General features: G+C 41.4%; 1 protein-coding gene across 1 annotated transcript in view; it reads left to right on the top strand.

The window, feature by feature from the left end:
- The first annotated feature begins 344 nt into the window (after window positions 1–344).
- Window positions 345–12,501, top strand: part of cnih3 (cornichon family AMPA receptor auxiliary protein 3) — a 55,604-nt gene continuing 43,447 nt past the window's right edge. The window contains exon 1 of the mRNA XM_068342754.1: window positions 345–853. Coding sequence (XP_068198855.1) covers window positions 776–853 — 78 coding nt within the window. The 5' untranslated portion in view covers window positions 345–775. The remainder of the gene's footprint in view (window positions 854–12,501) is intronic.

Genomic DNA, 12,501 nt, shown 5'->3' with positions numbered 1-12,501 from the left:
AGAGAGAGAGAGAGAGAGGGAGGGAGAGAGAGGGAGGGAGAGAGAGGGAGGGAGAGAGGGAGAGAGAGAGAGAGAGAGAGAGAGAGAGAGAGAGAGAGAGGGAGGGAGAGAGAGAGAGGGAGGGAGAGAGAGGGAGGGAGAGAGAGAGAGAGAGAGAGAGAGAGAGAGAGAGAGAGAGAGAGAGAGAGAGAGAGAGAGAGGAGGGAGAGAGAGGGAGAGAGAGAGAGAGAGAGAGAGGGAGGGAGAGAGAGGGAGGGAGAGAGAGGGAGGGAGAGAGAGAGAGAGAGAGAGAGAGAGAGAGGGAGAGAGAGAGAGAGAGAGCAGCAATTATGAACGCGGTGGAGGTGAAGTGACGACGAGCTCTTCTCCTGACGGCGCAGACGCTGCGGAGCTGAACGGATTACTGATGCACCTCCAACGGATGGTTTGGCGCAGAACCCACTCCCGTCACTCTCGGCTGAGTGTCAGTGACTGCGTGGACATTGACCGCCGATCATGCCCGGCGCACTGATTTGAGACCAGCCTTGACTTCAGAGTCGCGTCACTGCTGCCGGGCGACGCACGGCTGAGCCCCCCGGAGACGTTTTCCTGCAACAGTTTGTTTTTTACAAACGTTGTGAGGGGCGAAGTCATGGTGCCGGAACCGCATCGGCTGCTGATGGCACCGTGAGAACTTTCTTTGCTGACTCCCCTCCCCTACCTTCACTTTGTTTTAGATGTTTGTCAGCGGGATCGGGCTTCTTTGGGAAATCATCAACCGTTTCCCTTTACAATTATGTTCACTTTTGCTGCCTTCTGCTACATGCTGTCTATGGTCCTCTGTGTATCGCTGATCTTCTTTGCGATATGGCACGTAAGTACCCCAAAAAGACTGTCATTTATGATCCATTGTGTTATCTGATTGGTGGGATGTGCGCATATGGATGGACAGTTGTGATCCTTGTGCGTAATGGTGCCAGACAGCCCGCAGCTACGCGCAGTCCTTCCTTTCAAATGTATATTTACGTTGCTTAAACAATACAGGATCATTGTTTTCCCCCCCCTCTACACTGCAGGTGCGCGACTGTATCTGCTGCTCTCCCGTCATTCATACAAGAATCCATCCCTTTCACCATTTTATCACTATTTTTTACTAGTGTTGCCACATATTTGGCGCTTTCACACGTGCAGGTTGACCCAATTTGGTTTGCAGAAATGCTGGCAACAATCCGCAACACCCTAGATCAATTAAAAAGCCTTCCTTCCAGATCAATTAGGACGTCTTGTAGAGGGTAATCTCCACCTTCATCTCCTTCTCATCCTCTCTGCTCCTGTGCCTTTAATGAATCCTGGGCTCAGCTATACACCAGTGCCAATATGACTGACTGCATCATGATATTTGAATAATCTAATTATTTGCTCCCTGAGCAACAACTCCATCATGCACCGCCTTATGTAAAGACATATTTGGGTCAGGTTTTCAGCCTATTGCCCCCCCCCCCCTCTCTCTCTGTGTTTTGCATGGAAACAGCAACAGACCTGATGCACTTGGGATGACTGATCCTCTGGCAATTAATAGTGGGTCTGCCTGTCTGTCAGACAGCGGCCCATGTGTCTGCTCACAGAGCAGAAATAAAGAGACCAGGACACCCAGAGTGCAGACACCCATGATAGTTGAGTTAACACTGAGCAGTTATGCAAAAAGCAAATTTGTGACGCCTCTACTGATGAGGAAAGAAACCTCTGTGTTCACAATGGAGGGACAGAAAACACAACTCCTCCTTCACTTCTGTCTGTGATGTCAGCACGGGCGGAAGGATCACAATGGAACACATTCTGTGGCTTCAGCAATAATCCACATCGCACCAGGCTTTATTTTTGCATTCTGCTTAAGGCGGCAGAAACAGTGGAGATGCCTCCTCCACTGATTCCCCCATTCACGGTGACATACAGACGTGCAGCATATTAAGCTGGACTCCATACTGCGGGAGGAAACATAATTAGAAGGAGGCTATGAGGTGGGAATATGCAGAGCTGTGGAAGCATTTAGCGGATCCAAGGCTGCACATTAACACCAGCCACCTGCCAAATGCTGAGAGATTTTGGCTGGATCTCTCTCATCAGCCTCTTTGGCAGGTAGCCATCGCTCCATCAGACCTGTTTTTCCTCCTTTTAATTTCAAAAACTCGTCTCAGCGAGCTGCTGAAAGCACTGAATCCTGCTGTCACGGTGGCCACTTGACCAAAAGGTTAGTTTGTAACGCCCCAAGCAGCTAAAAAGAGCAAGTGTGCTGAGTCAAATCACCCAGGGTAAAATCAGGCTATAAATAAAACAAGCTGGTGAAAATGAACAAAGAGCAGGACAAAGCCAAAAATGGGCCACATAGAAAAGACTATCGAAATTTGACGTGTTCTGAACCGCTTTGACTCAAATATGTGGGCACATCTGCCAAAGACAAATGACTGCACAGAGATAGACTCCTGTCAGCAGTCAATCAAACCCTATGCCGTTAATGAGCTCACATGTATGTGCATTATCTTTTCCTCGCCTCATTTTCAGCTGATAAATTTTTCATTAAGTAGTTTTCAATTAATCTGGTGGATCTGACTCCCCTCAACCCCCCCCCCCCCCACTTCACACACAGTGTTTCACCCTCTGTAGGAAATTAAAGAGGACATGTTGGGCTTCCCTGGAATATCAGGATTAATCACATTCCTCGCTTACATTCCCAGGACTCGCTGTAGGCTATTTGTTCAGTAAGTGGTTAATGAGGAGCGAACAAAACCAGCACTCTTAAAGTCAATTAAAGGCATGATATAAGCTACTTATAACCACGTGTATAACTGCTCTAACTACTTTGCATAGATGTCATGTTGATGAGTTCACCGGATTACTAATAACAAATGACTATAACTTAATAATAAGAGGATAATCCTGGCAGTGCTGTACTTTATTATAATTTGTTGCATTTACAACAATTTAGTTACATCATTATGATTATTTTACAAGTAAAACATGCCAATCATGTAAAATACATAGTTTGACTAATTGGAGCGTTACTTTTGACTTGTGTTTGAATGCATCAGTGCTTGGGATTCATTGATTGATTTTTTTTTTCTATTATAATAACTTATATTTCCCTAGTTATAATTATGAGCAGAGATTCACTGTTAGGACTGCCATATGTTCAGACACAATCAAAGCATTACTTTCAACCTGTCTTGTTGGTATGACAGCAAAAACCATGTGTATGTGTGCATGTTCGGATACAAGTTTTTAAACTCGGGAGGGATTCCAGTTCTTCCAGGCTCTTTGAAGTCTATTTAAAATGGATTCATGGATAATTGTTAAAGCCATAGAAAAATGAACGCCAGATGTTGGTCAATACCCTAAAGTTTTCCAATGTTATCTGGGAAAAGATAAGAGTCAAACCAGACCAAATTTGACTCTAGCGAAATTTGGTTTTGTATTAGTTTGTGTAATAATTAGGTCTCTCCCAGTATGCTCGTCACACACTTAAAGTTAAACGGCAGTTCGTGATTTGGATTCACTTCCTGTTCCAGTTGTGTTGCTTGAGTAATTTATGGGACTTTAGTTTTTGCTGTTATTATCTCTTTATCATTGTTGAAAAAAATGCATATAAGCATTACAAGTTAATGAGAAAGAAACTGAATTATTTTCATATTACATGAACTCCACGAGCATATGAACAAATAAACAGCTTAGTTTTAACATAGATAATATTATTTACAAAGAAGCTACTTGGCTAGTGTATCGCTGACACACAGAAACCCTTTAAGACACATTTGTCCATCAGGAGTAATATATAAAATACTGTTACTAAGCATGTCACAGTATTCCCATTGCGGGATATAATGACATTCTGAGTGGCCCACTTCATACCAGATGCTGCAATTGGCTGAGTCAATCTGTTCAACTCATAAAATGCACACCGCAGCCGCCCATGGGAGCACTCTCGTACGTGATTACGAAGACATTTTAATTAACATACGAGGTGAACTGCAGTTTCCCATGATTGCCGTAGCTCAGAATCTCAACGGTCACACTCTTGAGTGATTCTTCGCCCATGTGATCACGGCCCCTAATGTGCTCTAAGAGCCATTAAAGCGGGAGCGAGCCACTCAGTCCTCTGGTGAACCTCTGCTAGATGGGAAAGCCCCGGGGTACAGATGTGTAGCAGCAGTTGTCCCAGCAGTGTGGCCGAGGGCACGATGTCAAGCTGATGTCATTTATTCTACTAGTTGGAGTTTCCATTTCATTCCAGTTCCACAGACCCACAGATGTCCCTTGGTGTCATCTGTCGTCATCATTTCAATTACAATATTTTTTAATAAGTAACTTGGCTTGAAATAAAGTTCAAATACAGTTTTTTTATGAATCAAAAAAGTTCATTACTCAGTTGGGATGTAAAATGTTCCAAATTTTCCACAACTTTATGATATTATTTACAGCATTTCAACAATATTTTAAAAACTCCTTCTTAGCCTTTTTATAAACTCAAACTAACGGAATGTTTTGGTACAGAAGCTGGGAACAGTTTTAAATAGGCAATAAAAATGGTAAGTACTTTAAAACTTTCATACTGTTATTAAAGGAATAGCTGGACAAATTGGGGAAATATGACTATTTGCTCAGAATCAAAGTGTTAGCTGCACGTCAATGTCATTCCCCAGTCTGAGCGCTAACTAAATGTACTAGATAAATTCCATTAACTCAGCTAATGCTGAAGTAAATAACCTGTGAAAGAATACTTAATGTTTTAAGATAACAATGTAAAATCTGAGAAAACCTTTTTCACTAAATCAAACTACACTGCTTGTAGTTTAGTAGTTTTCTTAAAACATTTGGATTGGCAATCTTCTCATAAAGATCTCTTGAAAAAAAGCTTATAACTTAAAGCATTGGACAACAACTGGAATAAAGTTTACGCTAACCCTAACCTTACCTACAAACACCTCATATATCGATGTTTACTACAATAACAGAACTTTATATTATTGTCCCATCATTAAATAGATTATCCCAGCCTATTACTCTGAAGCCAGTGTACTCACATTTTAGTTAGGATAGCTGTAGCACTGAGGGAGGAATGGTTTTATTCTCTTCACCCAGTCTCTTCCATTTATTCGCTTTACCTGCCTCACACAAAGCTTGAGCTGCTTTAAACAACCTAGAGGTGACACAAAAAAATCAGAATTTCACACACATTTCAGGATCAATCTGGAGGGGGAGCCGCTTAGCTACCACTGAATTGATTCTTGCTTTCGTTGCTGAGCGTCACTTGTCACAAGTTAAGCAGAGGAATGACATTACGACTAAATAACCGAAAGGTTTTCTCACCTGTTTCTCTCTTTGTGGTATTCCCAAGACGGAGTGAGGTCTTCATTTTAAAAAAAAAATATGACTGATTACACTTTCCAACAGCAGATGGCTGATTTAGCTTCTTTAGGTCTTCGATGGAAAGCTGACGTTTTCTCGTAGAGTCATGGTGTCATCTTTTCCAGCAGACAAGCACATTACAGCATGAGACACAAAGAGATAGAGAGACCAGGAACTAAATGAGTAATTAGAAGGGACAATTTCTTTTGTTTTGGGGAGCTTTCAAAGTTCATTGTGGCTTCGTTTGGATTATTCATTTTTTAATAACAGCAATTAAATATAGATGAAGCACTGAACAATCAGCTTTCCTCTTAATGGTCTCGTCGTACATTTCTGGTCGTGTCAGATAATTTCCTCATCCAGTATTTATTCCACCTTACACGGGGAAAATAGACAACTGTATGGGGTGGTACATTTTTGTAACTCACCATCAGCAAACACTTCTTCATAGCAGGATGAATTGCTTCTATTTTATATGCAGCAGTACTTTTCAGCAGACATTTGAACGTCACTGTAAATCTAAGAAATTAATGGTTTCGTGTGTTTGTTTGTTTTTTTTTGTTGGTTTTTTGGCATTCATTTATCTCCTAATTTATTTGTGCATTCATTTCCTGTGTGAACATCTTTAGCTTTGAGGGGTATCTGTGGTCTATCCTAGCTGAGACGTGCGGTCAGAGCACCACACATAGAAGGACAAAACCATTCACACTCCTATTCACACCTACACTCAATATTCAGTTTATTTTTCTTTCTGGATATGTTAAAATAAAATAAAATGTTATTACAGCAGACTTCACCTTCATCTCTTTTGCAACATCAACAACATCCGAAAAGAAAAAAAAAAAGATTGATGGTAGAGGCCATTTGGCTTGTAAAAATCCCTCACCAGTATCAACAACATCTCATTACAACACATTATCAACCAAATTCATACATTAAATGTCACATTTCACAGTGATATTTCTTTACAGGCATAGCACATGTAGTTTAATAAGCCATAACAATCTGAGATATTAACCATCATTTACGTCAGAAGTTTTTAAAAGCTTTTTTTAAAGGCCGATAGAGTTCCTAGACTCCTAACTTCGTTGTCTAGTTTGTTCCAAAGTATAACACCAGTAAAAGATAATGAAACTTTTGTAATGTAGTTCTTGCTTTCTTCTGTAAAAATGCTGTGTTTCCTCTCATTTAATGGCTGAATTCATTATTTTGAATTTGCGCTAATAGACTGAGATTGTGGTGAGATCCTCATTGATGTAGATGTCTTTTCCTCTCATTTTAGGGCCTTGTTTCTGAAGAGCAACTGTGTTTGTGATTGTAGGATTTTATCAGCACTGCAGTTGGTCTCTTACCTCCAGATGGTAGTGGCTGACATGTTTCAGTCTGGTTCGGATCGATATTAATCTCCACATCTCTCAGTTGAGAAATCACTTGTTGTTCCACTGTCTCAGTCAGCGCTGTGCATAATTCCTCGGCTTGATTTTGATGCTGGTGATGATCACATTATTTATACGAATGCTTTGTTCCAATTCCTCCATTCTTTGTTGTCCTTGCTCTAGGACAACCATTCTTCATTCTTTTTCATCTGCGTCTTTCTGCATTTTCTTCATGTCATCCTTCATTTGTTCCATGCAGTCTAGTATCAGTTTCAACTTTTCTTCCAACTTCTTATCCAAGTTGCTCCTGAACTTACTAAATCTGCTCCTTAATTCATCCACCACCCACTCTAGGGCTTCTTTCATGTTTTTATTGCCATACTCCTCCGATTCCCCTCTTCCTCTTGTCATTTTGCAGAGAATCAGTGAGAGTCAGTGAGAGTTAGTCTGAGTATGAATTCGAGAGGGATAGCGAGAGATAGCAACAATAAGAGACAGAAGAAAAAGACGTCTGCTCTCGTTGAAAGCCGGAAGCCACCTTCTTAATGCTTTGTGCTTTTTGGGATGACTGCAAGATGACTGGCTTTAATCATGTGGTTCATCTTTTTTCTGCTGCTTGTGAATTTAGTTAAAAAGATTGTGAGTTGCTCAACACTCCTTTGTTATTCTGAGCGCTCATGTTTTCCGGTCATGTCTGACTGCGTTTTAGTACTTAACCGTGTTCAGTTTTCACTGAGTACATTACGTGTAGTAATGTAAAGCAGGTTTTTAATGTCGTACATGTCTCTAACCAACAGTGCAGAAAAAGTGAATCAGGTCCTTGAGGTTTCACCTAACATTTATGATACAGGTTTTCCATCAAGCTCTTTTAAACTGTGTAATCCAGGAGGCAGCTCATGCCCAAGGTGCCCTAGTAAGACATCAGGAGGAATAACTTCACGGATGATTGGGCGGATTGTAATCTCAATGAAGCAAAAAGTCAACAGGATTTTCTGGCACCGAGCACCAGTGGCTATAATGGAGGAGGCGATCAGTGTATAGCCGGGTTGCTTTGGCATTGATCTGTGTTCATTAACCCCCGCTGGCTCCTCATCCATCATTCTGACTCCACTCTTTCTATTATTTCACTGCACAGAGAAGATCATGTGGGTGATTCCTCACACCCTCCCTCCTCTTCCTCTCCACTCCATTTCTTTATTCTTATTTACAATACTAGTGACAAGGAACAGCGTAGGTCTAATCACATTTTGACTGTCTTAAAACCAGACTGGGTTAGAGGTGAACGGGTTTCCAAAACTCTGACTGTTCTCATTTGCCAGATTTAGAGACGCATTGATTGCAAAGATCAAGTCACTGTTCCAGCTTTTTTTTTTTTTTTAAACATTCTCTGGGTTAGGTAATCACAGCTGACAAGGTAAACCCTGCGAGGATTCATGGATTAGAATCAACTGGATTTGCATTGATTTTTTTCTTCACGTAAAGAAAGATAGAGATTCCACCATCATCTTAGGTACGGAGTAGTGAATAACAGTCAGGAGATGAACACATGTCTATGTTTAATGAGGTTAATAACTCTTTTTATTTATATATGTGAAGGAAGCTGTATCCATCCTCCTGGTTTGATTAAGTCCAGGATCAACAGCATCCTAATATACTTTCAGAGCATTAGAGGTCATCTAGTAGCTTAGCAGCGTAGTCCGCTCTTAAATTACCTTTAGCTTAATATCTGACCAGTTGGACGAGCTAGTCTTGCTGTTGTGATGCCTTCAAATTGAATTTCTTTCCTAGTCATCATTTCTAATTTTTTGCACGAGTTATTGTTCACCTGGATTTTGCAGGAATTAGATTGGCTATTAATTCAGCTAGATATTAGCTGCATATACCACGGTGTGCAAAATAGAAATTGATGGTCAAAGACATAAGTAAATACATATCCCAAATTGTACCTCATGGAACCACATTGTGTTTGCCAAAAATCTTAGGTAATATAAATTCTAAGTGATACTCAGAAGTATTTCTAAACCCTCTGTTATGTCTAATAATTTTTTGTAGTACATATGATGTTGAATTAAAATATTAATAGAGGGAAGCCCACAGTTAATAATGCAGTACTCAATTGATGACACCAAAATCCATTTGTAAGCTACTGAGGAAGAACCACGTTGGGAGCCAATCAGATTTTTGCCTGGGGCAAGCGGCTTTACACCTCCTCTGTTGACCCCCAGGTTAGAGATATAAACAAACTTCACAGTTTTGTCTCACCAACAGCCTCCAGGGGTGAGGAAGCGTGTGCTGCTGGGATCAATAGTTTCATGGTATTTTAATTCCTGCCATTGATTTTAGCACAAATGCACATATTGTGTTGCAAAAACATCACCAGAGCATCATTCTGCGGCATTCCAGAACCGTAAGATGTGGCACCAGCCTGGCTTCCATGCTGCATGTGTTCAATATGCTCAGGTAGAGTTCTGTTTAATAACCATCCAGTAGCTGATAAGTGCTTATCATGTGGCTTTAGGGCATTACAGTCCCGACAGCTGAATCATGAATTCACACAGAATGCTGACATTTCCTGGATGGAAAAGATTTACTTCATGTGATCTCATCACAGTGCAGGGAAGGGTTAATTGGGCCAGAAGTGAATAATATAGCACCATGCATCAGAAAAGCTGCCTCCCTTAGCCCACCTCTTCACTCCACCCCCGCCAAGGTGCTCTGCACAGATACAGGTCAATACTGAAGGGAGCATGTTGGAGATCAAAACACAAGCCAACTCCCCAGAGGACACCAAGTGAACCTGTGGGGCGTCTGCAGGAGAGGAGATAGTTAGAGCCATACATCCGGTGTTAATTTAGACATTCAGAACAAAAGTACAGCAAAATGCACTTGGGAAAATGATTGGGGTTCCCCCTTTTTAGTCCCCAGAGCTTATTTTGAGTGGGAATCCTTACACAGAGATTTGCCTGAATCATTAAATTACCAGTCTGCTTAATTCCCTTTTCCCTTCTCTAACATTTGATTATTAAACCTGCTGTTAAAAGAAATAAATCTCAAGTAATAAGCACCAACACAGGTTTATACACACCAGAGCTTTGCCATTCTTGGTTCACTAGGTGTTTAAATATTAGTTGCTGCCTGAGATCAGGTTTTATGTTCCTCACGGGGAACTTTGGTAACTTTACATCATGCCTATTATTTTGTAGAAATTGTCAGACCATTTTAAGTCCACAGTTAAGAGGTCGGTAGGCCTATGCATGTGAATGTAGGTGTAAAGTGGATCGTAGGTGAGGAATGGCTATGCAGGAAATTAACCCACACTGAGTAGATTTAAAATCACAATGAATAATGAAGGGAAGACTTTGAATAATTAAAGTGTAACTTGTAGTGTTTCACGTTAGACTGGAGGTTCCCCTGATTTCTGTTGTTGTTTCTAGGCTTATCTCCACATGAATGCCTTGAAGGCTCCGTGGTGGGAAAAGCATGTTTTCGGTTTGTCGTATTTTCAAGGAACTGAAAAATAAATGAAAACTAGCACAAATTTACACCGACAACAACTTAGTCAACATTCATCTCTCTTTGCCCCCTTTTCCACACAGTAAGGTATCAATCCATTTTGCACGAAGCATACCGTTTAGGCTGCATGCCTTTGCCAAAAGAGCAGCAGAGGGAGTCAGAGTTTGTTTGCTGCTCCAGCCAACCTTGACTTCAAAGCTGTGAAAGTGAACCTCCACATCAAAATGGAACTCCTTTTGCAAGAACAGCCTCTCGGCCACTTCCGGCAGATCTCCAGCAGGACTCCTCTGAGCATGTCACTGGTTTGGGTTTGGGTACTCTAGTTGGCAGCTCGGGGGCAAATGTTGCTTCTGATCATGGTAGACCCAACAGCCTGAGATCAAGGGAATATATTTCCATTTTAGAATAGATTTCCTCTCAATTTAAGCCATCATCCCTTGTGATAGTAAAAACATTGTATTTGCCTATGCCTTTATTTTAGCATGCAATGTCTGCACTACAAAATGGAGAAAGAAAGAACACAGGATAGACTATTAGATTACAGAAATACTTCTGTGCTGGAAAAAAAAAATCATGAATTTCCTCTTCATAATCATTTGATTCAACATGACACCGCTGTGTAGTTTGTTTGCAATCAGCAGCCTAATGGCTCATTTATACTTCATTTACATATGAAAATAGATCTGTCTGTTTCCATTGGTGTAGATGTCCGTGCCCACATACTTTGTGTGTCTTTCAAATTGGAATCAATGCATCCACAAGAGGGCAGTGAAGAGTTTCAACACCAACAGAAATGGTAAAGATAGTGGAGGGTGGTATAATGTGCATGGTAAATCAAAGTGTTTACACTTTCAAGTTTCAAGTTTCAAGTTTATTTATTTTTATATAGCCCAGATTCACAAGCAATGTCTCAAAGGGCTTTACAATCTGCACATGGACGATATCCCTCTGACCTTTGTGCACTGCAAGCAGTGCGACCCTCGCATCGGATAAGGAACAACTCCCCCCAGAAACCCTTTTAACAGGGGAAAAAATGGATGGGAGAAACCTCAGGAAGACTGCAGAGGAGGGACCCCTCTTCCAGGAGTGGACAGACGAAGCAATAGATACCGCATGTACAGATTAACAACACAATAATAATAACAGTAACAATAACAGTAACAATAAATGTATAACAAAGGCATGCCGATCCATCCAGTAGAGCGAGTCACCACCAGCCGATGAAGCACACAGAGGTCACCGATTGCTGAGGATCCACCACTCTGAGGACAGACCAAACAGTGCCTAAGTCATTCAGCTCAAAAAAGTTAAAGTCAAGGTTACTCTGGCAAAACCCCAAAACCACAGCAGAACCAAATGAGGCAGAACCAGCACTCCCCTAGTGGATGGTGAAACAGGACCACTGTACAGCTTGTGCTATCGCCAGCCATGGAAGCAGACAGAGGTAGCCGATTGCCGATGATCCACCACACAAAGGCCTGTGAGAGAGAACAGCAGAAGAAGGAAGAGAAACAGAGATAGCAGAGATAGCAGGGGCGAGAGTGGTGCTAGAGGGACCAGAACAGCAGAGAATTAATGGGAGGCAGGGGCCTAACTAAGAAATCCTATGACTCGTCGGCAGGACTAGGCTAAACCTAAACATTGAGACCGCCATCCCCGATATTACTTATATGTTAGGTCGAACAGATATGTTTTGAGTCTAGATTTAAAGACATTTACAGATTCAGACTGTCTAATATTTATAGGGAGGTTATTCCACAAGAAAGGGGCACGATAGGAGAAGGCCCTCTGGCCAGCTGACTTCTTTTTAAATCTAGGAACACACAAGAGACCAGTATTCTGAGAGCGGAGAGCCCTAGTCGGCGTATAAGGTTTAACAAGATCAGACAGATAGGTTGGTGCAAGCCCATTAAGGCTTTTGTATGTTAGTAAGAGTACCTTAAAATCGGATCTAACATGAATCGGGAGCCAGTGTAATGCAGCCAAAACTGGGGTGATATGGTCAAATTTCCTAGTTTTAGTTAATATTCTTGCTGCTGTGTTCTGAACCATCTGAAGGCCCCTAGTTCTAGACCGAGGCAACCCTGATAACAGAACATTACAATAGTCAAGTCTAGAGGACACAAAGGCATGAATCAAAATTTCAGCATCAGCCATGGCTAAAGAGGACCTAATTTTGGAAACATTACGTAGATGAAAGAAGGCGATCTTTGTCACCTCTTTAATATGCTTG

The sequence above is a fragment of the Antennarius striatus genome, chromosome 19 (genome assembly GCF_040054535.1).
Source record: "Antennarius striatus isolate MH-2024 chromosome 19, ASM4005453v1, whole genome shotgun sequence".
NCBI classification, from domain to species: Eukaryota; Metazoa; Chordata; class Actinopteri; order Lophiiformes; family Antennariidae; genus Antennarius; species Antennarius striatus.
The sequence above is the reverse complement of the archived record's forward strand: the minus strand, read 5'-3'. Positions and strand labels throughout refer to the sequence as shown.